This window comes from Chrysochloris asiatica, unplaced genomic scaffold (assembly GCF_000296735.1).
Source record: "Chrysochloris asiatica unplaced genomic scaffold, ChrAsi1.0 scaffold00113, whole genome shotgun sequence".
Lineage (NCBI taxonomy): Eukaryota > Metazoa > Chordata > Mammalia > Afrosoricida > Chrysochloridae > Chrysochloris > Chrysochloris asiatica.
In genome coordinates, this window is record NW_006408631.1 from 10,014,740 (window position 1) to 10,042,498 (window position 27,759).

General features: G+C 39.7%; 1 protein-coding gene across 1 annotated transcript in view; it reads right to left on the reverse strand.

Moving 5' to 3' along the window:
* The window catches only part of MED12L (mediator complex subunit 12-like), a 470,668-nt gene that overhangs the window by 337,576 nt on the left and 105,333 nt on the right, over positions 1 to 27,759 (reverse strand). The window contains exons 5-10 of the mRNA XM_006867983.1: positions 23,322 to 23,491; positions 21,358 to 21,468; positions 16,304 to 16,573; positions 15,090 to 15,239; positions 13,750 to 13,849; positions 13,311 to 13,447 (exon numbers count right to left, since the gene is read on the reverse strand). Coding sequence (XP_006868045.1) covers positions 13,311 to 13,447; positions 13,750 to 13,849; positions 15,090 to 15,239; positions 16,304 to 16,573; positions 21,358 to 21,468; positions 23,322 to 23,491 — 938 coding nt within the window. The remainder of the gene's footprint in view (positions 1 to 13,310; positions 13,448 to 13,749; positions 13,850 to 15,089; positions 15,240 to 16,303; positions 16,574 to 21,357; positions 21,469 to 23,321; positions 23,492 to 27,759) is intronic.

A 27,759-nucleotide genomic window follows, 5' to 3' on the forward strand; every position in this document is an offset into this window, starting at 1 on the left:
ACCCTGTCACATACCTTTCTTAATTTTAAACCATTCAGTGTTCTTAAGTTCTGTTCGAACAATTGCCTCTTGGTCCGTGTACAGATTCTACACCATATAAGGTAATAAATCTAAGTCTGTTAAGGTAATAAATCTAAGTCTGTTAACCACAAACTCACAAAATCCATTAAATGCAATTGGTATTACTTTTTTTGGAAAACAATTATATGCAAGTGGGCTTCAAAATGTTCTTGGAAATTATCTTTTAATTCCATTTTTCCACAAACTTTTTGAAGCTTACTCATTCATCCCTATATACACACACATACATACACATGCTTCCAAAATGACAGATGGGATGATTAATTTTTGACAAGGAAGGGTACAGATGTTCTGAGTTTCACATCCTTAGACTCACTGTTGGTAGCATTTACATCTTGTAATATCTAAGAACAAAATATACATTATGGAAGCAATAAAACTTCCTTTATCTTTTTTTAAACAGTAGTTACAAATTGTACAGTTGTGGGTTCTGATGACAACAGAGTTAGGCAAGAAAACAAAATGAGACAATTCCTAAAGTATTTAAATCAACTAATTATTATTAATGTGCACTATGCCAGAAATGAATTTGTGATTCCACAGTTCATCATCAACATTTAATAATACAAATGCAGAAAGTAGTTTTGAAAAATATGTAACTGCAGAAGAACAGGCAGAAGTCACACGTGTAATAAATTATCATCACAAAGCAAATCTCTCCAAAAGGGCATTTCTTTTATACTTCAGTAATGAACCCACTAGAGTTAATTTCCAAGAAGCATTCCTTGGTACAATATTATGGTGCAATAAATTCTCAGCCTTGCCTTTGAAGAAGACTGAAGGAAACAAGTGAGAGTGAAAGAAAAGGAAAAGCATTGCTGGAAACAGTGAATTTCTGATTGTAGTGTCAAAAGCTTATTGTTGTTGTTAAGCGCTCTCGAGTAAGATCTGACTCAGATAACCCTGTGTAAAATTTCCAAGGGGCAGCTGGTGGGTCTGAACTGATGACCTGGTGGTTCCCAGTCCTGGGCTGATCCACAGCACCACATATTGTTAATGATCTCATAATACAGTAAAAACTGCAAAAGCCTAAACCAGTGTTAGGTACAAACGTATCAGAAAAGAGAACACTCAGATAGTCCTATTAAACAGAGAACAAAAAAGAGTGTTGAGTGCCTTTGAGTCAGTTCCCACTGATAATGACCCTGTATAGATTTTTCAGGGAACAGTTGGTGAGTTTGAACCACTGATCTTATGGTTCAAACCGACCTTGCAGTTGAGTGCTTATCCCACAGTGCCACACCATCTTTGTTATCGTTATTAAGTGCCATCAAGTCGGTTCTGACCCATAGCAACCCTGTACAGGGTTTCCGAGGAGCAGCTGGTGAAGCTTGAACTGCCAGCCTTGCAGCTCAAGCCGACTTTGCAGTCCAACGCATTAACCAACAGCGCCACACCAGAGTCCACACCATCTTTACAACAATTGAAAAAAGAAAAATGAAAGAAACATACTGACGATGAGGGAAATATAAATTTCTAAAACATGACACTTTGTTCTACTCACCATTGCATATAGACCAGGAGACTGAAAACTAAGGGATGTTAAGTAACTAGCCTAAGGCCACCCAGACACTTGGCAGCAAAACCAGGATTCAAATCCAGACTTGAATTGACCTAAAGTCTGTCATATTCTACAAAGGTCAGGTTGCTCAACTAGTGGATGTGAATTGTGTAATTTCAACATTGTTTATTACACTGCAATTGCGTAACAACGTTTGAAAAATAAATTTGACTATTCCTGAAAATAAATGTACCAATGTTGATCTGTAGAATTGTTCGTGGCATTTCCAAATATTTTTTTTCCAAAAGTACATCTGACACTTGTTTGTTTAGCTATACTGACATTGTTGTTAAGTGCCTTTGAGTAAGTTCCAACTCGTATCAACCCTGTACAGGGTTTGTTGTTGTTGTTGTTAAGTGCTGTTGAGTTGATTCCGACCCATAGCAACCCTGTATAGTGTTTCCAAGAAGCAGCTGGTGAGCTTGAATCACCAACCTTGCAGTTCAAACGACTTTGCAGTCTGACACATTAGCCTACAGCGCCACACCAGGACTCCATTTATGATATAAGTAGTATTATTAAGAAAAATTTCACTTAAAATTATCAAATAATTTCACCAAGCACCTTATTTTTATTTCTAAAGGATGCCAGCCTTTCAGATAAGATTGTTGTTAAGTGCCGTAGAGAGACTTCCAATTTATAGCGACTCACCAGCTGATTTCATGGCAGCCTGAGAGCTCACCATCAGCCCTACATACACTTATCTCTACCTGCATGTGTCCACTTGTGCACCTGAGCCTTGTGCCATTGGAAAAAAAACAAATACAGATCTCATTACAACTGTACTTTCAAGACAAATTTTGTGGTGAAATTTCTGCTTCTAATCCACGACACCAGCAACTTTTTAAAAATAAACCACCTAAAATTTTCAACAAATACCTACTGAGCACCTTTTGGGTCCCAAGTATGGTAGTAAGGGCTGAGGATACACCAGTGAGCAGAAAAGACCCTAATCTCATGCTGCTACAGACTCTCAGGGAGACAACCGTGGAACAAGCAAAGCACTGACAGGAGGTGGTCTCTGGGTATCTTTTGAGCCACAGTGATCAGGGAAAGCTACACTCATGCAGACCTAACGGAGCCCCGAAGGTCCTGTGACAGAGGTGAATACAACAGACTTTTTCCGTTTGAAATTATCAGTGTGAACCCACCCCATCTGTTTGCAGAATTCCTTATGAATATGCTAAGCAGAAAACAATTGCAAGCACTGAATACACAGGTTTTCTTTCTAGATTTCAGTGTGTGATGTGTGTGTTGTGATTGCAGGGGAAGAGAAAATGCACATGCTGCTGCTACTGTTTTTGGAATGTTCTGTTCAGGGCAGCTGGGTCAATTTCTTCTTACTCAGGAGAAAGCTTGTTTCCTGGGGCACGAATGAGAGAAGTTAAAAGACAGCTCCTCTTCCTGCCACCTCTAGAATCTCCCTTCTGTCTGTGTCCGCATAAAACCCTAAGATGCAGCTGTCTCTCTTTGGAGAAACCAAGAGGAAGGAAGTGGCCTATAAGGCTGAAGGGGAAGCCCCTCCCTCATCCTGCTGTTCAGAGTTGAGGCCAACACTAGGCCCCACCTTCAGGTCAAAAGTGACACACTTGACCGGTGCCTGGAACCAGAGGTCCCCATGCCATTGCCATCAAATCAATTCCAAGTCATGGTAATGCCATGTGTTACAAAGTAGAAGTGCACTCTAGGATATTCTTAGCTGTCAATGTTATGGAAGCAGATCACCAGGACTTTCTTCCGCTGCATCAGTGGGTAGGTTCCAACCACCAAACTTTAGATTAGTGCGAACCACCTACACCAGCCACGGACAAATATCTCAGGTAATAACTACCTTGTTAGTGACCCAGGCCTCCAACCACCACATCACTCTAACTATAAATGGTTCTGAAGCTTTGAACAGAGAAATAAATGAGTAAGTGGTTGTCTAAAACACAAGAGCTGTAAAGTGGCATGCATCTGAGCAAACAGAGACAACAGACATGCTGCTTGGCCTGTAGTGTTTCAATAATTGGGAATTTTATATACATTCACACATACAGCTTCTCTTGAAATGCTAGATGGCCATGCAATCGTGAGTCCACAGTGCCCAGGAAAAATCCAACAGAAGCTGCCCTATGCAGACGAGAGAAATTCATTTCCTGGTCACTTTGATCCCTGCCCCTTCAGCTATCTTACAGACAGAAGTCTAGCTCGCTTGTCTAGCCCACATGGAAGGTCACTGTGGGACAGGAGGCTCTGCTCCCTGACCTAAGTGTGGCAGTATGTCTACCTCACACTACACTGCACAGACCTTCAAGGAGCACAGATCTAAGATCAAATACTGCAGTATGGGTTGCATCTCAATATAAAGAAAATGAAAGTACAACCAGATCTCTAAGTAACATCATGATAAATCAAGAAAAAATTGACATTGTCAAAGACTTCATTTTGCTTAGATCCACAATCAGTGCTCATGGCAGCAGCAGTCGTGACATCAAATGGTGTATTAAATTAGGCAAATCTGCTGCAAAAGACCTCTTCATAAAGTGTTCAAGAACAACAGTATCACACTGAGCACTAAGGAACACCTGACAAAAGCCATGGCATTTTCAATTTTCAATGCATGTGAAAGTTGGAAAATGGATAAGGAAGACCAAAAAATCAATCAACGCATTTGAATTATGCTGGTGAGAAAGAATTTTGAAAGTATCATGGACTGTCAGAAGAACAAACAAATCCATCTTGGAAAAACGAGAGCCAGAATGCTCCTTAGAAGTCAGATGGCAAGAATACGTGTCTCCTACTTTAGATATGTTGTCAGGGAAGACTAGCCCTGTGGAAGGACATAATGCTTGGGAGGGTCCATGAAAAAGAGGAAGTTCCTCGGTGGATGGATCAACACAGTAGCAGCAACAACAGGCTCAACCAAAATAATTGTGAGGATGACGAGGGACGGGGCAGTGTTTTTGCATAGGATTGCCATGAACCAGAACCGACTCAAAGGCACCTAACAACAACAAGAAGAGATCCAACGTAAGCATTAAGTGTTCTGAGATTGTGATTTTCAACTCACTATAGTGTGGCGCTGTGGGTTAATGCGCCAGACTACAAAGCCGTTTGAAGTGCAAGGTTGGCAGTTCAAGCTCACCAGCTACTCCTCGGAAACCCTATACAGGGTTGTTATGGGTCGGAATCGACTCAACGGCACTTAACAACAACAATAATACTACCGGAGAGTCCTGCTGTAGCACAGTAGGATAAGCACTGGACTGCCAATCGTAAGGTTGGCAGTTAAAAACCACCAACCACTCCTGTACAGGGTCCAACTATGAGTTGGAACAGACCCAATGGCACTTAATAACAATAGACTACTATCCAAGCCCTGACACAGAAGCGGTAGCTAAGAATACAGCAAGAGGGGAAGTCATACAGAATGATGCAAACCAGGTGGAATCAGTGAACATGTGCCTCAAGCTTGGGACTCCACACCATTCCACAAACCGGGGCACAGTTTCTGCTCCTACTCTCACCTCCTGACAGCGTCCAACCACAGGACAGGAGTCGGGCCACATGGCTTTAACCCATGCACTACCAAGAGGCATTCACCAAACACCAAAACTGATGACACACACAAGGTTGAATCTTAGACCCCACTAGATTCTCCCATTGGGACAGCCGTTCTCCTGAAGTCCTAAAGGGAAGTGGAGAGGATCTGCTTGCTCTTCGCAGTTCCAGAGAAAAGGGAAATGAAGATAGTGATGTTCAGGTTTGGCAAAGGAAACCTGGGGAAGCAGACTGTGTAGCCCAGGGCCTAGGTGTATAACTAGACAAGGCTTCAAACAAAAGCAACCCTCAAAGCCAATGCAGCTGCCAAGTTTGGTGTCTTCTTCTCATCTATCATGTTGCCTGAGTCCTGATACATATTCTGAAACCAGAAATGGTGATGTACATTTTCAAGAGGAGAATTTATCTTTTTGAAAGTTAACCACAAGTCTCTACACAGCTCCCTCTGTGTACGAGCTCTACCATCTTGGTTTTTCCAGTATAATACTGATCATGATTACTGTAATTATTATTAACAGCATTTAAAATGTTTAAGCACATGTGAACAGTTATAATGTGCAAAGTGCTCGTTTGCATAGAGATGAACAAATAGGACAATTGCTTTACACCCATTTAACAAGTGAAGACACTAAGGCATGAAGCCTGTAAAACTTGCTCCAGGTCACACAAGGTGAGCAGAATCATGTATGAGCTCTACAGCTCAGACATGAATTCCAGAAATATATGAAGTAAGTAAACTGGCAGTCAAAACAACATTAATCCCTGGCGAAGTCCTACAGATGAAACTTTGCCACTTCATGTGTACACATACATACTTTGATACAACACACACACAAATGGATACCAAAGCCATGATTTAAAAAGTAATTAAATGTTAAATATTAGATGGGTCTGTTCATTCAATTAATCTCTCCACCAGATTATTAAAAGGTGACTAGTCTGAATTAGGAGATTTAAATAAAGTTTTTGGATTACTCATAAAACAACATATATTAACCACAAAGCAACCAGCTCATTTATATTTAATAATACTAACTGGCAATACTGATGTTACTTTCAAAGAGGTCTTTAGCTAACATGTGATTCTGAGACGGTGCTGCCCTCTAGTGGCATGATCTTCCCCACAGCCTGGTGAGATTATTTAGCGAAAGCTTGGAGCACTTCTCCCATATCCTTTCAGCTTTTAAAAAAAAAAAAACTGAAACCTCTCAATGTACTCATGGTGATGGTGATGGTGGATATGTGCCCTAGAGTTGGTTCTGACTCTTAGCAACCTTACTTAAGTTTTCCAAGGCTGTAAATCTTTACAGGAAACCTTATCTTTCTCCTGCAGAACCGATGACAGTTTCGAACTGCTGACTTTGAAGTTAGCAGGCCAACTGGTAACCAGTACACTACCAGTGCTCCTTCACTGTACACACATTAATTTATAATTTCTATACCTATACATCCATAATAACTGTGTTACTTATAAAACAGGCCAAACTGAACTACTTAAAAGTGTGTGGTTTTAAGTTCCATAGACTCCCCATCAACCTGCAGATGAGAGAGATAAGAGGAAGTGCTGGTTGGTCCAAAGTGTGATGAGACCTGGGGACTCCTGAGCCCATGGACGAGGACAGAGCCATGCAGAGCTAGAGCTGAGAGCAAAGTGCCCAGCTGATATGAAGTGAGGGGAGATACACAAGAATGCCCAAACTTGCAGATAGTACTCATTCGACCTAGTCTCGATGACTTGATGATCAGAACTCAACTAGAGGAAGATAAAAAAAACAATTTTTGATAAAGGAAACAAGTGTAAATTGCCACAATTTGATGAACTTGACCTATACTTAAAGATGTAGTAGCTCAAAATATCAACTGAGAGGGAAGGAGTCTTCACATCAATTATCAATCCTATCCCCTCTGTGTACAGGGTGGATAGGGATGGGCAACTCAGATATTGGCTACCTAAATTGGGGGTGGCTACCGTACAGGGTCGCTGAGTTGGAACAGACTCCATGGCACGTAACAACAACAGTAAAGGCAAAAAGTGACTGACTTACAAGTTTTTCAAGAGGGAATTTAGTTTCAGAGTGTGCAGGGGGAAGCTAGAATCCCCACTGAATCATTTTCATCTTGTCTAGACAGGTCTGGTGAAAGAAGAAGAGCATAAGATTCTCCTGATTCAATAGTGAATAATTGTTATTGTGACTAATTGCAACTGTCACAACTGTAAAGTTAGAAGTTTCGTAACAAAAAGCGGGGAGTAGCTAATCTTACAGTCCAGGAACAGAGGACCCTAGGACCAGACCATCAAGGGAGAAGAGTATGAGCGGAATGTGGGACCCTATCCAGAGAAGCAGCAACACCAGAGATGGAGGCAGAGACGAAGACACAGAGAGAGAGAGCAGCTAAGGACTCTGAACTCATGGAAAGAGAATGACTGTGTTAGCAGCCAGGAGGCAGACTTGCAGAATGTGCCCTTTGGTTGTTTAAATGATTGTATTTTCCTGAGTGATTTTCTGTACATCACCCCCCGCAAATAAAAATACAGAGGGAATAGAAGCAAATACTGTTGAATGATGATGCATGGAGGAGATTGCAATCACTGCAATGAAATGATGTGTACAAAACCAATGTTCTCCCATGTAAAGTATCACTCCATTCACAATAAGAACTTTAAAAAAAAAAAAGTGTGTGGTTTTTTAAAGAGGTAATTTAAACACAAATTCTACTAATTTTCTCTAGCACAGCAATAGTTAATCTCTAACACATCATTTTGAAAATAACTGCACTCAGAGAGACCTCCACTGTGTGATCTGACTCAGTAACATCATAACAAAATTTCTCCCCTTGACAAGACAAATTACACCCTAATTATCATTTCCTTTCAGAGTGCTTATGAATAACTTTAAGAACCTGAAGGTAAAGAGGCAGTGATTCTGATGCTGACCAGTTCGTTCACTAGAAGGTTGTACAGCCCAATTAACTGCAAAACTGAGGTGGTTTAGATAAAGTTAGTAAAACTTTCACCATGGAACAACAGTTTCACTAAACCCTTAGAACAAGAAGCTTAATCCACCAAAATGGACACCTTGAACTTAGTATTCCTGTTGCCCTTACAGATATGTCACCCCTATATATTAAAAGTCTCAGGGCTCTTGAAGTCTTTTATCCAATGGAATGTTTATTACAAATAGAGGACTTTAAGGTTAATACTCCAAAACAACTCAATAGCACTCGAAACTGCCTCAACAAGCAAAGAACTATGTAAAGTGACATTCTGTTGGTTTACAGAAAACTTTCTACTGAGACGCACAATGAGTGAGGAAATCCACCCAATCTGTACCTCACTCAACATTCTGGGATCTTCATTGGCAACAATGACCTCAGCAATGGCCATGAAGCACAAGTCTGTAAAGCAGGGTGAAAACTCACAAATTAGTCCAAGGGGAGTCACAGTGAAACATGGCTTCAGGCCTTTCTAAAGGTATGAAGGGGCTTCATAAAATGTGTGACAAAATGGAATTAAAAGATAAGAGCATTTCTCAAGCCACTTTTAAAAGACCTCTAATGTTCACAACTGACTAAGGCACTCCTCAAGGCTGGCAGGTGGATGCTGTCGCTGCTGGGCACCACAGGAGAGATGCAGACTGATAGCAATGGTACATGACAAAGTTTCTCCACAGGGCTTTCTCTATGGGAACAAATAACCAGGGTTTTCTCCCAGAGAGTCACTGGGTAGGTTGGAACCATCAACTTTTCAGTTAGCAGCTGAGTGCTTGACGCTGTGCCAACAGAGCTCCTTTCACCTTCACATCCGCCTTTCTGCGCTACCATAAGCTGAATACACAATAGGCAGTCTTCTTTTTGAAAAAAGAATACATACATTTTAATTTCCCATAAAATAAGGCTGAGGAAAGACAAAGAAAATGAAAAGTTCTATTTATATAGTAATTTGCTAATAAAACAGTTTATTGTTAGGAAAGATAAATAAAATTTGACTAAGGCATTTTTTCAACCACTTGTCTGTTAGTTTTTCGGGACGGTGGTGGCTTCTGTATTGCTAAGATGCTAGAAGCTATGTCTCCTGTCTTTTAAAAATTAGCAGGGTCACCCATGGTGGAAAAATTCAGTGAAGCTACCACACCAACTCAGGCTAGGAAGGAGAGGCAGAATATTTCTAAATGGTTACACATTCAAAACATTATGATGATCAGCAGAACACTGTCTAATATGGTGCTGGAAGATAGGTCCCACATGTTGGAAGGCATTCAAATTATGACTGGGGAAGATTTGCCTTCTCAAAGTAGAGTTGACTTTAATGCTGTGGATGGAGCAAAGCTTTTAAGACCTTCACTTGCTGATGGGGCACAAGTCAAAATGTGAAGACACAGCTGTAAGCATCCAATAATCAGAACATAGAACGTACAAAGTATGAATCTACTAAAAATTGGCAGTCACCAAAAATGAAGTACAATGCATAAAGATTAAAATCTTACAAATTAGTGAGCTAAAATAAGACTGGCACTGGCCATTTTGAATCACACAATCAGAATACTATTCCATAAATGAAAAACTGAAGAGGAGTAGCTCATATTCATCAACAAAAATTGTCTCTCAAGATCTATCCTATGTACAATGCAGTGTGATAGGATAATATCCATACACCTACAAGGAAAACCACTTAATATCATTATTATTCATATTAATGCCCCAAACTCTAAGACAAGTGATGAAAAAATTAAAGAATTCTATCAACTTCTTCAACCTGAAATTGATTAAAGATGCAATAAAGATGCACTGATAATTACCGGCAATTGGAAAGAAAGAGTAAGGACTGCTAGTTGAAAAATATGCCCTTGGAAATAGAAACAATACTGAAAATCGCATGATAGAATTTTGTAAGACTAAAGACTTAATTGTTGCAAATAACTTTTTTCAACATAGAACACAACTATAAACCTGGACCTTATCAAATGGAATGAACACACATGATTCAAATGGACTATATCTGTGGGAACAGATATTGGAGAAGCTTAACCATCAACCAAATCAAGACCAGGGTAGACTGTGGAGCAGACCATTAATGCCTCATATGCAGGTAGAAGATGAAGAAAATTAAAACAAGTAGACAAAAGACAAAATATGGCCTTGTATCCCATCAGAATTTAGAGATCATATCAAGAACAGATTTGATGTATTAGACAATACTGACTGAAGGCCAGAGAGCTGTGGGATGACATCAAGAACATCATCCATGAAGAAAGCAAAAAAAATCATTAAAAAGACAGGAAAGAAAGGAAAGACCACAATAGATGTCAGAAGAGGCTCAGAAATGTGCTCTTGAGCAGAGAAGCTAAAGCAACTGAAAGAAATGATGAAGTAAAGAGATGAACAGAAAATTTCAAAGGCCAGCTCAACAAGACAAAACCAAGTATTACACTGAAATATGTAAAGACCTGGAGTTAGAAAATCTAAAGGGAAGAACATGTTCAACATTTCTCAAGCTGAAAGAACTGAAGAAAAATTCCACTACTGAAATATTGAAAGAGCCTGGTGTGGTGCTGTGGGTTAATGAGTTAGACGGCAAGGTCAGTTTGAAATGCAAGGTCGGCGGTTCAAGCTCACTCGCCGCTCCTCAGAACCTTATACAGGATTGCTATGAGTCAGAACTGACTCAACAGCACTTACAATAACAATAGGCAAAATGGAGTACTGGTGTGGTGCTGTAAGATAAGCACTAGACCGCAAGGTGAGTTCGACCTGCAAGGTCAGCAGTTTGAACTCACCAGCCACCCCTTAGAAACCCTGAGGGTCATTATGAGTTGGAACCGCCTTGATAACACTTAACAATAACAAAGATAAAATACTGAATGGTGCAGGAAGCATCCAAAGAAGATGAAAGGAATACAGTTACTACATTAAAAAGCACTGGTTGATGTTCAATCATGTCTACAGGTACCATAGGATAAGGAACCAATAATACTGAAGGAAGAAGTGAAAGGTACACTAAAAACATTGGTGAAAATCCAGGCTCCGGGAATAGACAGACTACATATTTAAGGTTTCCAGAAACTGATGCAGCAGTGGAGGTGATCATTGGTCTATGCCAAGAAATTTAGAAGACAGATGGCTACCTGGCCAAATGATAGGAAGAGATACATATGTGTGCCCATTACAAAGAAAGATGACCTATCAGAATGTAGAAATCATCTAACAATATCATTAATATTATTACATGCAAGTAAAATTTTGCTAAAGGTAGTTCAAAAAGGATTGCAGCAGAACATCAGCAGGGAACTGCTGGAAATTCAAGTTAGATTCAGAACTAAGGACATTACTGTTCATAGCAGATGGACCTTAGCTGAAAGTAGAGAAAGCCAGAAACAAGTCACTTGTGCTTTACTAACTAAGCAACGGCATTCAATTGTGTGTGAACCATAACAAATTATGGATAACATTATGAAAAATAGTTATATCAAAACTTAAATGTGTTAATGAGGAATGTGAATATAGACTAAGTGACAGTCATTCAAACAGAACAAGGGGATCATGAATGATTTAAAATCAGAAAAGGTGTGTGCCAGAATTGTAATTCCTTCACCGTATTTACACAATCTGTATGTAGAGCAAATAATCCAAGAAACTGGATTATATGAAGAAGAATGGGGCACCCTGACTGAAGGAAGACTTGATAACATATGATATGCAAAACCTGGCTTTCTGAAAGCAAAAAGGACTTGGATACTGTCCAATGAAGATCAAAGACTACAGCTTTCAGTATGGGTTGCACCTCAATATAACAAAACAAAAATACTCACAATTGGACCAATATGTAACATGATAAATGCAGAAAAGACTGATGTTGTCAAAGACTTCATTTTGCTTGGATTCACAATCAACACTTATGGAAGCAGCTGTCAAGAAATCTAATGATGTATTTTGTATGCAGTGAGCCTGTTGCACAAGACCTCTTTAAAGTATCAAAGAACAAAGATATCAGTTTGAGAACTAAGGTATGCCTGACTCAGGCAATAGTTTCCTCAATCGCATCATATGCATGTAAAAGTTGGACAATAAATAAGGAAGACCAGAAAAGAAATTATGCATTTGAATTATGGTGTTGGCAAAGAATACTGAAAGTACCATGTACTGCAAGAAAGACCAAAAAAATCTTTCTTTGAAGAACAGCCAAAATACTCCTTAAACGTGATGATGATGAGACTTCGTCTCTGGTAATTTGGACATATTGTAAGGAAGGACCAGTCTCTGGAGAAGGACATCATGATAGCAAAAGTGTTCTGTTGTGCACAGGATCCTTAAGAATAAGAACTAACTCAATGGCATCTAACAACAACGAGAAGTCGTTTCTAAGGAAGACCAAAGAATTGATGCCTTTGAATTATGTTGTTGAAAAATATATATCATGGACTGCCAGAACAAACAAATCTATCTTAAACAAGTATTACCAGAATGCTTATTAGAACAAAGGATGGCAAGACTTCATTTCACATACTTTTATCAGGATATGTTATCAGGAGGGACTAGTCCCTGGAGAAAGCTCAGTAAAGCAGAGAGTCAGCGAAAAAGAAGACGACCCTCAATCAGATGGACAGACACGGTGATTGCAAAAACGGACTCGTATATAGCAATGATCGTGAGGATGGCGTAAGGACTAGACAATGTTTCATTCTGTTGTGCAGAGGGTCACAGTGAATCAGAGCTGCCTTAACAACACATAACCACAACACAAGGTAGTTTTAAAGACCATGGCCATAACTATTCATTCACTTAATATTCTTATGTGCTAAACATTACAATAGAGTCTCCCGCACTGAAACCAAACAACTGCCTAAAGTACAAGCACTAGCTGAAGGAAATTCTGCTCAAAGCTAAATGATAGGAAGTTTTATTAAAAAGGACAAGAAAAATCTTCCCAATCAAATGACCTAGGTAGATCAGGTTCAGTGGTAGTTTAGTTTTTAATCATGATGGGCCATCTTTGTCCAACATTACAATGACTGCAGAGTGTGAACATCTTCATAAAATATCAGACTCCATAGAAAAGATACACCAGGATTTACTGAATGCAAAAGAATATATGCTAACAAAGTAAAACGTGAAAAGAATTATTTACTACCTCTTGGTTTTCTTTGTTTTGGTTTGTCCAGAAAATCTTATGATAAAGCGTCTCCATTGAATTGCTGGAATCAGTTCGGTCAAAACAGTGACGATCCAAGACTTCCAATGTGTGCAAAACCCGACTAATGGTCACCCCTAGAAACAAAAATGAAGAGAATATAGAAGCAGAATGTAGTACAAAAAGATCATTATGTAGGACAAAAGGAATTTTTTTAAAAAAATTATTATTTCTTGGCTATCAAAGAATTGCCAACAAAAGCAAATATGACGTTCTAAACAGCCGAGACCTAAAGGACAGAAACAGAAGATGTCCTCAAAATTCACCAGGTGGCTCTGTCGATAAGCTTCCTTATTCATGTCGAGTGATTTACAAGAAACAGACACATAGCATCAAGTCCAACATCCAAAGGCACTCATGCTTCTGTTGAATTCTGTACCTGCTGTTGACTCTTGGCACTTGTCAAAAGACCACCGAACTTCCACTGCACGGCCTCTTTGTTTTATCTGCTGCTCTACTTCGTAAATCCTTGCTCGAACCTGAAAGATAATTGCTTCTAATTAACTTGTGCTTGGAAAGGCACAGCAGCTGTCTAAATCACGTCAGGCTTTTCCACATGAGTAGAATACTCTATGGCAAACTATGATCTTGACGACATTGTAGGAAGCACAGCCTGCTGCCCACGAAGTGCATTTTAAACCATCTATTAGTGGTGATTGAATATCAGTTTTCAATAATAAATACTCATGATTTGCAAAAATTTTTGCTTGCAAAAATTTTTGACAAGTGTCGATTCTTTTTTTCTCCCAAGATCTAAATACGAGCTTTTTAACTGCAGCAACTTTAATATACGCTATTGGAGCTGGAATTACCGTGGCTACTGGCACCAGACTTGCCCTCCAATGGATCCTCGTTAAAGGATTTAACGTGGACTCATTCCAATTACAGGGCCTTGAAAGAGTCCTGTATTGTTATTTTTTGTTACTACCTCCCCGGGTCAGGAGTGGGTAATTTGCGCGACTGCTGCCTTCCTTGGATGTTGTAGACATTTCGCAGGCTCCCTCTCTGGACTCAAACCCTGATTCCCCATCACCCAAGGTCACCATGGTAAGCACAGTGACTACCAAAACCAATTCTATTTTTAGGAGATGAGGCAAAATGGTGAAAGTTCTACTCATACAATATTTAATTAAAGCAATTGCTAATGCTTTATTAATTGAAGAAAACTGCTCAATAAGACAGAAGGGTCCTGTTCTAAATATCACTCGTGTTCCTGTGGTTCAAATTTCCAAAGTACTTTAACCAAATAACCGAGTATTAATAAAAACTTATGGAGTCCTGGTGTGGCGCTGTGGGTTAATGCACCAGACTGCAAAGCTGTTTCAACTGCTATGGTTGGCAGTTCAAGCTCATCAGCTGCTCCTCAGAAACCCTATACAGGGTCGCTATGGGTTGGAACCGACTTGACAGCATTTAACAACAACAACTACTACTATGGGAGTTGTGGGCACGTATTTGAACCACCACAATAATTACTGTCTGGATGGTGGAAATTTTACTAAGTACTTCCTAGCAAGAGTGTGAAAATTAAAGGAGCAATGTCATAATTTCTGTGGCTCAGAAGAGCTGAAATTCTTCCCCAAAGTCACCTAGAAAGTTTGGGGCAGAGCTGTGAATGACCCCCAACACCTGAGATACTAAACCCAGATTTGGCTCAGTAAGCCCTGATGGCCTCTGAGAGTGAGAGCACCCATATCTCAGCAGCGAGGCAGAGTGTACCTGCTGGTTGAAAGCCGTGTTCCCACCCGGCATGGGCAGGCTGGAAGGAGCCACCTGTAACAGGTCCAGAGGCGAGCCAGGGTTCACGCTTTTACTTTCATTTGTGGAGTAATTCCACACCAAGGCACTTGGGCAACAGAGAGTGACAGTCTGGAAATGAAGCGGGAAAGCCCAGATATTGAATGATGGGGGAGAGTGTAACAACAAGCATAGCATTGAAAATGGCACCTTAGTTTCTCTTTCATGGTTTCGAGTTTAAAGTACATGCATCTTACCCTCACTCACAACTAACTATCCAAGTTGACTAAACTGTGAGAGAATTATTACTGTGGAAAGGATAGTCACCGAGAAATTAAGGAGTATTCTAGCTAACACATTCCAGCACAAGAAACTTAAGAAATTAATAAAAATGCAGTAGTCATCACTTTTTCATGAAAAGTCTTGTGTTGTCAGGATTCCTTGTTTCCTCCATCTCATACAGCTGTTTTGGTTGTCTTTATCAAGACTATTAAACATTTCAATGATCAAGCATCCTTTAGGGAATCCACAGAATAAGTCTTCTAGAAAGACAACTTCACACAATATGCCTCATTAATGGTTAAGCATTCAGCTGCTAACTGAAAGGTTAAGAGTTCGAACCCACCCAGCAGATCCACAAAAGAAAGACCTGGTAATCTGCTTCCACAAAAATCACAGCATGTAATACCTTGTGGGGCAGGTCTACCCTGTCACGTGGGGTTTCCATGACTGGAAATAGACTCAACAACTATTAGACTAACAAAACAGTCCAACCCAACAGACTAACAGATGAAGGCAAAATATCTCACCTGAGCTTGATCCCAAACAAGCTGCCATTGACTTAATTACCACTTATGTGTTAGAGTGGAACTGCACTCCATGGAGTTTTCAAAGACTATCATCTAATGGAAGTAGATGACCAAGCTTTCCTTGTGTACACACCACGGTGGGTTCAACCACCAACCTCCAGTATGTAATCAAGTACAATCAGTGTGTGCCACTGAGGGACCTTGAGCTTCATCCAATATAAAGAAATATAAACTGAAAAAGTCATCTATGAATTATTTGGATGAGGAAGAGACTACTTGTGACATGGAAGTAGAAGATGCTAATCTCATTGTTTCCTGCTATGTATCTTAACAAAAAATAAGAAGGATCAAGGACTTAACAAAAAATAAGAAGGGTCAAGCACTTACCTGCAACATACAACTAAGTCCATAAACCAAGGGGCCATGCTGTGCACAGGAAAGAAAATCTGAGAAGGCCAGCTGCACGGGGCTCATACCGGGACCAGCGGGGCCAGGGCTGGGTGCCCCAATGCTTGAGGTGTTTGGTCCTATTATCATGTGGGGTGAGTGGGCAGTAAGGAGACTAGGGCTATCGCTCAGCAGTAAGGAAAGACGCCGGGCACAAAAGTAGGCAAGACGACGAGACAGGTAGGCTGACTGAACAAATTCATCCGAATACTGAAACGTAGAAGGATACCAAACTTCAGTCATATCTTATACTAGTGAGTTAATTAACCATTTCAATATACTTTTCTCATTTAAAAGAAAAAAAAAAAAAAAAAAACTCCTGGTAGATAACTGCATAGATCAATACTATCCCAATAGAAAAATAATGTAAGCCACATATGTACATATGTAATTTAAATTACAATGTAATTTAAAATTTTCTGGTTGTTTTTCTTAGGTGCCATCGAGTCTGTACCGACCCACAGCAACCCTATGCACAACAGAATGAAAACACTGCTTGATCCTGGGACAACCTCACAATTGTTGCCATGCTTGAGCCCACTGAGGCTGCCACCTTGCAATCAATCTCGCTGGGGGTCTTCCTCTTTTTCTCTGACCGTCCACCTTACCAAACATGATATCCTTCTCCAGAGATTGGTCCCTCCTGACAATACGTCAAGAAGTATGATAGACAAAGTTTGGCCATCATGGTCTCCAAAGATCACTCTAACTGCACTTCTTCCAACACAGATCTGTTTGTTCTTTTGGCAGCCCAACACACTTCCAATATTCTCCTCCAACACTATAACTCAAAAGCATCAATTCTTCTACGGTCTTCCTTATTCACTGTCCAGCTTTCACATGCATACGAGGTTATTGAAAATACCATGGCTTGGGTCAGGCGCACCTTAGCCCTCAAGCTGACATCTTTGCTCTTCAAACACTTTAAAAAGGTCTTCTGCAGATTTGCCCTATGCAATACATCGTTTGATTTCTTGACTGCTGCTTCCATGGGAAGCATGAAGAATGAAATCCTTGACAACTTCAATCTTTTCTCCATTGATAAGAATGTTGTTTATTGGTCCAGTGGTGAGGATTTTTATTTTCTTTACATTGAGACGCAATCCATACCGAAGGCTGTGTTTGATCTGCATCAGTAAATATTTTAAGTCCTCTTGACTCTCAGCAAGCAAGGTTGTGTCATCTGCTTATCGCAGGTTGTTAATGAGTCTTCCTCCAATCTTTCTGCTTTTCTCTGCTTTCAGGCATGATCCATCAGACATCAGCAATGTTTTCCCACATTCCACGGCCTCTTCTAAATCTGACATGAACCTCTGGAATTTCTCTGTCAATGTATGGTTGCATCATTTTTGCATTTAATAAAACTTTACTTGCATGGGATATCAAAAATATTGTCCAATGCTTTCCATATTCCTTTGGGTCACCTCTCTTTGGAATGGGCACAAATACAGATCTTTTCCAATCAGTTGACCAGATAGCTGTCTTCCAAATTTCTTGGCAGAGATGAGTGAGTGCCTCCTGTGCCACCTCACTATCTTAAAAGATTTCAATCTTTATTAAACCTATTCCTAGTGCCTTGTTCTTTGCCAATTCCTTAAATGCACCTTGGATTTCCTCGTTCAGTATCATTGGCTCTGGATCATATGCTACCTCTTGAAATAATTGAACATCCACCATTTCCTTTTGCTCTAGTAAGAAACAGGCAAAATGAAAGCAATAAGCATTTTATTTAGCATGAGTTATCTAAAATATTGCTGAAGAACACATGATAGAATTCTGCAAAATCAATGTTTTGTTCATTTCAAATACCTTCTTTAGACAGCATCAGAGAAGACTATACACAGGGACCTCACTAGATGGAATACATAGAAGTCAAATTGAGTACATCTGCAGAAAGAGACAATGGAAAAGTTCCATATCATCAGTGAAAACAAGGCCAGGAGCTGATTGTAGAACAGACCATCAATTACTCATATGCAAATACAAACTGAAGCTGAAGAAAATGAAAACAAGTCCACAAGAGTCAAAATATGACCTTGAATATATCCCACCTGAATTTAGAGATCATCTGAAGAACAGATTTGATACATTAAACACTAAAAACAGAAGACCAGAAGACATGTGAGATGATATCAAGAACATCATACTTAAAGAAAGCAAAAAGTCATTGAGAAGACAAGAAAGAAGGAAAAGGTCAAAATGGATGTCAGAAGAGACACTGATATTTGCACTCCAGCGGAGAGATACTAAAGCAAATGGAGGAAATGAGGAAGTACAAAAGCTGAACAGAAAATTTCAAAGATCAGTTCGAGAAGATAAAGTCAAATATTATAACAAAATGTGCAAAGATCTGGAATCAGAAAACCAAAAAGGAAGAACACACTCAGCATTTCTCAAGCTGGGAGAACTGAAGAAAAAATTAAAGCCTTGACTTTCGTTATTGAAAGATTCTCTGGGCAATTTATTGAATGATGCAGAAAGCATCAAAAGAAAATGGAAGGAATATACAGAGTCACTGTACCAAAAAGAAATGGTTGATATTCAACCATTTCAAGAGGTAGCATATGATCAAGAGCCAATGATACTGAAGGAAGAAGTCCAAGTTGCAATGAAGGAATTGGCAAAGAACAAGGCACCAGGAACTGATGGAATAAAAATTGAAATCTGTGTGAGGCAGCACAGGAGGCACTCACTCATCTCTGCCAAGAAATCTGAAAGACAACTATCTGGCCGACTGATTGGAAGAGATCTATATTTGTGCCTATTCCAAAGAGAGGTGACCCAACAGAACGTGGAAATCAATGGACAATCTCTTTAATTATCTCATGCGAGTAAAGTTTTACTAAAGGTAATACAGAAATTGCTGCAAACACACATTGACAGAGAACTTCCAGAGGTTCAAGCTGGATTCAGAAGAAGCTATGGAACGAGGGATATCATTGCTGATGTCTGATGGATCTTGGCTGAAAGCAGAGAAAAGCAGAAAGAGGTTTACCTATGCTTTATTGACTAGGCAAAGCCTTTCAATTGTGTGGATCATGACAAGCTATGGACAACATTACTAAGTATGAGTATTCCAGAACACTTAATTGTACTCATGAGGAATCTGTACCTGGACCAAAAGGGAGTTTTTTGAACAGAACATGGGAACACTGAATGGTTTAAAATTAAGAAAGGTGTGTGACAAGGTTGTATTCTTTCACCAAACTTATTCAACGTGTATGCTGAGCAAATAATACGAGAAGCTGGGTTCGATGAAGAAAAACATGGCATCAGGATTGGAGGAAGACTCATTAACAACCTGAGATATGCAGATGATACAACCTTGCTTGCTGAAAGTGAAGAGGACTTAAAATAATTACTGATGAAGATCAAAGAGCACAGCCTTCGGTATGGAATTCATCTCAATGTAAAGAAAACAAAAATCCTCACCACTGGACCAATAAACAACATTCTTACCAATGGAGAAAAGATTGAAGTGGTCAAGGACTTCACTCTTCTTGGATCAACTATCAACACTCATGGAAGCAGCAGTCAAGAAATCAAACGACGTATTGTATTAGGCAAATCTGCTGCATAGTAACTTTTTACAGTGTTAAAGAGCAAAGATGTCAGCTTGAGGACGAAGGTGAGCCTGACCCAAACCATGGTATTTTCAATAACCACATATGCATGCAAAAGCCGGGCAGTGAATAAGGAAGACCGTAGAAGAATTGATGCTTTTGAGTTATGGTGTTGAAGGAGAATATTGAAAGTGCCATGGGCTGCCAAAAGAACCAACAGATCCATTCTGTAATAAGTGCAGCCAGATGGCCAAACTTTGTCTCTCATACTTCGACATATTGTCAGGAGGGACCAGTAGCTGGAGAAGGATATCATGTTAGGGAAGGTGGAGGGTTAGAAAAAGAGGAAGACCCCAACGTGATGGATTGGCCAAGTGGCAGCATCGATGGGCTCAAGCGTGGCAACAATAGTGAGGTTGGCCCAGGATTGGGCTTATGCTGTGCATAAGGTCGCTATGAATTGGTACCGACTCGATGGCATCTAACAACAACAACAAAATCTAAAATATTATCATAATCAATATAAAAAGCAGTAAAATGATATTGTACATTCTTTCATACCAACTGAGAAACCCAGTATGTATATTGTACCTTAGAGGACATCTCAAGGACACAGTGTCTGTCACTATGTGGCCATTGTTGTTGGGTGCTGTTAGCTCAATTACAAGTGTATAGGGTTCCCAAGGAATGGCTGGTGAGTTTGAACCACCGATCTTGCAGTTGAAACCACCTTGCAGCCAGTGCATTAACCCGCAGCGCTACAGCAGGACTCCAGCAGGACTTTTATTATGTAGCTAATGGCTACCATACTGCAGAGTATAGGTTACAGACTATCTCAGGCAGGATACAGGAGACACCAGATCAGTGTAGTCTCTAGAGAGAGGGTTAGGGTGAAAAGGAGGACTATTCATCACTGGATGTCCTTTCATACTGTTTGAATGGTCATAGGCATGTATCATCTTTCTAAGAAATTTTCCATTTTTTAAAACAGGAAATGTCAACAAGATAACTTAAGTTTTACCGTTCTGAAACCAATCATTAATATAGAAAGTTTCCTAATCACACTGATTTACAGAATATCAGAAAAGAATATAGAAGGTTCTCTCATCCTTCAAAGAGACAATTTAACAGAAATCTGTGTGACTATCAAGATAGTATTTAAAAAGCTGTTTGCTTAGCTTAGTGATGGGAAAAATCAATGTGGGTGGGATTATTTTTAAAAGTCATGTGGATGGAAACTATGAACATGGTTGATGCAAAAGAATGCTTAAACTGATCAGAAGCCTCTATCATTTATATGTTGTAGATTCAAAGGTATGTTTTTCCATTCATTTCAAAAGAACACGTTTCCCTTTTCACCTCTACTTACCGTCCTTACCAGCCTCATTCCTTGCCTATAAAATCACTGGCTCACGATGACTAGAACTATACCTGCAGCATCAGTGGTAACAAGAGTTTAAGAAGATCATCATCCATTGGTCTGATTTTCTCTAAGACATCCAGGATCCATGTCAAGTATTCATGTTTTTCCAGCATCCCTTCCTTAAATGGACCAAAAAAAAAAAAAAAGGTTACACTGATTATGGTAAAGCAACTACATTTTCCAGTACTGTTACACTTAAGTATTAGTAGTGGTGGTGCGTGCTGCTGCTGTTGTAAAGCATGTTCTCACTTATGGTAGTACAAAATCTAAACAAAAGTAAGGACTAGTACTTTTATTTCTTCATTTTGTTTTAGTAATCTACTTCATTCTAGAAGAAAATTAAACAAACAACAATACATACAAGAAAGAGATTCAGAAACTGAGGCTTTCACACTTCCAGGCCAGGTCACACCCTTGGGTAGATTCAAGGAATGTGAGTTCAAGTTCATGGAAAGAAACTTAGCTGAGAGTGATAATTATAAAGAACAAAAGCACCTATCACAAAATCATCTCAACAAGAAATTGAAACTCCCATCAAATCAAGTTTTGAGTTATCCTCTTTAATAAATAGACTCGTTCACAATCCTAAAGCGAATTGCAGATTCCATAACCTACTTTTAAACCAATATACCCACCCACCCCTACACATTTCCAAAGTGTCTAATAAGGTTGGTGAAAAACATTTGTACAGTGATGAAGATTAAAGCCTCAGCTCAGTAAAAATCATAAAAGAACAGTGAAGACCTAGCGCTATCCTCTGCTAAATGAACCTAGGATTGGTTGTTATTGTTAAGTGCCACTGAGTCAGTTCTGACTCATAGTGAGACCCTATCTAGGGTTACTGAGGAGCAGCTGATAGGTTTGAATGGCTGACACCATATGGTTTGCAGTCCAGTGCTGATCCTACAGGGCCACACTTCAGGGGTCCTAGGGTTGGCAGAAGTTATATTTATGGACCTAAAACTACAATGGTACGTCTTCCTCAAAGACCATGCTTTTTCATAACTAGAACTGCTTGAAAAACTATTAAAGTAAGAGAAATTTTCTCTAAAGGGAAAATTCAGAAATCACACAACCATTCTACTCTGCTTCCTCTTTGATGAAGGTGTCGTTAAGTGCTGCTGAATTGGTTCTGATGCACAGTGACTCTGTATAGGGTTTCCAAGGAGCCACTGGTGGGTTTAAACCACTGACCTTGTAGCTAGCAGTCTGATGCTTGTCCTATCATGCCTATGTGAGTAACACCACCTCAGCTTAATACTCCTCTCTTCCCACCTTGCCAGGAATGAAGACTGAGGCAAATGCCAGTACCAGTGCCCTCTTCTGGTTGGTACACCTTGCATCAGCTTACCTAGATGAAAGGAGCCCTAGTGGCATAACTAGGTTGTGTGTTGAGCTGCTAAGCACAAAGTCAGCGCTTTGAATCCACACCAGTGGAGGAGATGGTCTGATTCCATAAAGATTCACCGATTTGGAAACTCCAATTGGGTGGCTATGAGACGGAATCAAGTCGACAGCAGTGGGATGGAGTATCCAGACGAGAGTTCAGTGACTCCTCCCTTCCTCAACTCTGTTTTCACTTAAAACAGCAGTCGAACCACATTTAGATGACCTCACTTTGGAATCACTAAGCTCTAACTAAACAATATGTATTGTGAAACAGGATTCATCAACCTAAAGGTGTCTCTGAATAAGTATGTCCAATTTTGCAAACTAAGAAACTTAAAAGGACTACACTGACCATTGCAAATACAAAGCAATTAATGGTTTTAAAAGAGCTGAGATCTTTGTAAGTTATCAATCAGTATGCATAGTACAGCAGCTGTTATTCCAGAGTGACTGTAAGTCAAGGTGAGAAAGGTCACACTACTGTCTTTGCATATATCGGTTCATAGAATGATACAGTTTAATTCCCAGAAAACAGAACTATAAGGAATCATTCTGAAGAGTCCTGTGCTTTTGGAAAGCTTACCTGGAACATGTGAAAGGCCAGCTTTTCGTTGTATTCCCACTGCTTCATGGCTTGCTCCACCTCTGGTGGTACAGGGACTGGGCCATCACCTGTGCTGGAGGCCATGTGGTAAAAGTCAGAAATCTTAGCCAACTGCTCTCGAAGGTATCTGGTGGAGATTTGTGTCCACTCTGCATTAAAAAACAAAAAGAAAGGAAATGATGATGAGAATTTCCGGAAACAGTGCATCTACCTGGGTCATATCACTTTCTCTCCCCTCCTATTCAACAATCTTGAGAGTCTTTGGGGACACAAATGGTTAAATGTACTTTGCTGCTAAACAAAAGGTTAGAGGTTCAAGTTCACCCAGATGTACCTTGCAAGAAAAGACTGGCACTGTATTTCAAAAAATGAGCACGGTTCTTCTCTAACACACAAGGAATCACACTGTGAGTCAGATCAACTAGAGGCAATTGTGTTTTCTGGTTTTGTTTTTTTTATCTGATAATGAGCTCTTCTCTTAAGGATGTACTTATTATATAACAACCATCTTCCACATAAAAAATGCTGCTTGTACATAACAAGCATTGTTCAGGAAAGTGGGCCTACTCCAAAGCCCTTAAGTAATGCTTACTAATATCACAAGGCCTGCTCGGCACTGGACAGTGGAAATACTGTCCAGCACTTCCCTTGTCTTTCTGTGGACCTAGAAGAAAAGATGCCACTCTTAAACTAGGTTCATATGGTGATGCTCTGTGTTAAACAACAATTAGTTTAACAAAAATATCAAAGACACAAACAGAATATAGAGCAGCGGAGGTGAACACTTCAAGAAATCACAATTCTATGCCAAAAGAATTTAAAATCCCCCAAATCCAGATCTCTAGGGGTATGCTAGTCAGGCTCCAAGTCAGGTTTCAAACATGCCTAATTAAGATTCGTTATTTTCTTGTCAGTCAGAAAGAAGACTGACATCCGCCAGGGACTGGACCGTGAGAGTAGCATTCTGACCTGCGCAGGCCCCAGGAGGTGGCGGGGCAGGAACACAGCTGCCCTCTACCCTCTCAACTAAAACTGGTCGCCTCAGAACTCAATGAGAAAGGGAAGTCAGCTGCAAAAGACAGGAGACTACAAAGGAAAGGGAAAAGGTAGCATTAAAAAGTAAAAACTGAAATTATTCAAAACTGTCTGCCACAGGGGCACAAATTAAATCAGTGTGTTGCCTCTGGCAACGATGAGGGATGTGTTGCCAACTTTAGCCCATTCTGAGGATAAAAATGTAATAATTGCATGCTCACAGCCAAATTTCCCCAAGGATTAGCAAAAGAGCATTTCAGAAGAAACACCGCCACACAATGCTGTCTTCAGCAATAGGTTCTACCACCACCTTATTTTTAAAGAAATCTATTTTAACAAAATAGTAGAAACTGAACATCTATTAGTGATTGAGGGTTTATTTTGTGTGTGTGTGGTTTTTTGTTTTGTTTTTGTTTTTTTGTTTTTTGAGTACTGCTAAACTTACTCGTAAGTGGCAGCATCAATAGGATCAAGCGTGGCAACAATTGTGAGGTTGGCCCAGGACCGGGCAGTGTTTCGTTCTGTTTTGCATAGGGTCGCTAAGAGTTGGTATCAACTCAATGGCACCTAATAACAACAACAACAAACTTACTCGACAACTTTCCAAGAGATAACTATTGTTAAGTTTCCATCTAAACCACTTGTTCTGTCTAATTTAAAATTAAAATTAAAATGTATGTTTGTTGCTGTTAAGTGCCATCAAGTCAGTTCCTACTCACAGGGACCCTGTATAGGGTTTCTGAGGATCAGCTGATGAGCTTGAACTATCGACCTTGCAATTCAAACCAATCTTGCAGTCCAGAGCATTAACCCACAACACCATGCCAAAATCCAGTAACAAGCCAATGCAAAAAGATGAGCAGATACTAGGTCGGCACGCTTCCCAGTTTAATAGCTTTTCCAAAAGCACCACTGATAACAGATCATTAAAATTAACCTACTGGCATTGAAAACAAAAATGTAAACCACCAGTTTAAACTTCATCTTTTTGTGCCCCTTTAAGGATTAATAATTTCATGACACTCACTTGGTTCAACAATGCAAAATGCTAACCATACAGATGAGATGCATTTAGCTTAGCTATAATAAGCAAAAATAAAAATAACCAGAATCCAAATCCTAGCTTTTGTATACTGATCTTTGCTATTAACTCACTCTCAGTATGGAACTATTCTCAATATCCCCACAGAAAAAGAGATATGCCTCAATAGCTAAAAATAACACACATAAGCACCCATCCTACTTTATCTAGGGTATATTTTCCTTTGGAGATTTTTTTTTTTTTAACATAGAAGAAGTTAATGCTCATTATGGAAAATTTATAAAATAGACGAAAAAGACAAAAAAAAAAAACAAACTATCTAAAATTCCACCACCCTGAAATAAACATTAAGTATTTTTATATGCTTCTTTCCAATGTTCTTCCTTTACACATGCTTGAATCTTTGCACAAACACTTATCTCTTTTAAATCACTGAACATGCTAACCCAAAATCTGAGTGCCTTTTGGGAATCTATCAACATTGGTTCTCCTTGATACTGTGCTTCAACAGTATATATCTGATGTTTAATGGTCACATCTACCACTCGTCTGTAGTTTGTCACACTAGTGGCTTTGCATGGTGACATCAAGAACAGGAAATAGGAAGAAAAACGTTACTAAAAACAAAGAAAAGACCAAAATGAATTGCAGAAGAGACTCTGAAATTGCTTTTGAGCATATAAAAGCTAAAGAAAATGGAAGAAATAAGAAGGTACAAGAGTGGAATAGACACACAAAAAATCCTTACCTCTGGACAAATAAATACTATGATGATTAACGGAGAAAAGTTGTACATTGTAAAAGACCTCATTTTGCTTGGATTCATAATAAGTGATTATGGATGCAGCAGTGAATAAATCAAATGGCATACTGCTTTAGGCAAATCTGCTTCACAAGACCTCCATAAAGTGTTAAAGAACAAAGTTATCGGTTTGAGACTAAGGTGAACCTGATCCAAGCCATGATGCTTTCATGTCATATGCATATGAAAGCTGGACAATTAATAAGGAAGAACAGTGAAAAATTGATGCATTTAAGCTAAGGTGCTAAAGACAAATTATTAAAAGTACCATGGGCTACCAGAAGAACAAGCAAATCTGTCTTGAAAGCAGTGCATCCATAGAAGTCAGGATGAGGATACTTAGACTCCCATACTTTAGACAAGTTATCAGGAGAGACCAGTTCCTTGAGAAATACATCATGCTTGGTCTTCACAAGGTCACTATTCATCGGAACTGACCAGAGGGCACCTAACAATAAGTGCTTATATAAATCAGATTCAGAGGTCTGAGACAAGACAGTATAGAATAAACGTTAAAAAGCAGTGAGAAACATGATCAATCACAAGGCGAGCTTTTAGCAAGTACCAGTGCCTTAAGGCCCACTTGTAGTGATGCTGATTTAATTGGCCTGGAATGGGGAACTAGTTTCATGACAAAAATAAAAAAAGATCACAGGGAAAGAAAATATGTAGGAAGTGATCAAGGAGGGTGCTGAGAGTGAAGCGGTTCTAAATTCAAGCAACTCAGTGTACGTGGGTGCCTCTATAGTTGGTTAATATTGAGTAGAGAGCTTAAAGTTTGCAAAGCAGCATGAGGGGGCTTCTAAAGGATCCTGGGAAAATTCCGCTGCCTTTTAACTGCTGTGTTCATGAACTTTTTGAGGCACTCTTGTATTTTTAGAAAGTCCATAAACATTGTCTTAGTTCTCTAGCGCTGCTATAACAAAAAATATCATAGGGTGAAAGGATGGCTTTAGAAAATGTTATTTATTCTCTCACAGTTTAGGAGGCTAGAAGACTGAATTGAGAACACTGGCTCTTGAGAAAGTTCCTTGTCTCCACTCAGTATCAGTAGGTCTAGCGTGTACCTTGGTCTCAGTCTTCCTACAGATCTAGACACTTCACAGTGCAGAGACCTCAATTCCAAAGGATGTGCTTTATTCCCGGCTCATCTATCTTGCTGGTAGAGGCTCCTTCCTTCTCTGCTCTCTCGCCTTTTATCTCTTATAAGGTAAAAGGTGTTGCATGCCACACTCTTGGGAGTCTCCCTCAGATCAGGGTGGTGTAGCCCAATCTGTAAGGAACCCAGGTTGTGGTGGTTGTGTGCCATTGAGTCAGTTCCAACTCATAGTCGACCTTGTATACAGTTTTCAAGGCAGTAAATAATTATGGAAGTAGAAAGCCTCATCTTTCTCCCATGGAGTAGCTGGTAGATTCGAACTGCTGAGCATAAGGTTAACTGCCCAGCACATAACCATGCCCATGGTAGTGTAGTTGGAGTCTGAGTTGCACTGCTAACCACAAGGTCAGTTGTTCCATTCTATCAGCTGCTTTGCCAA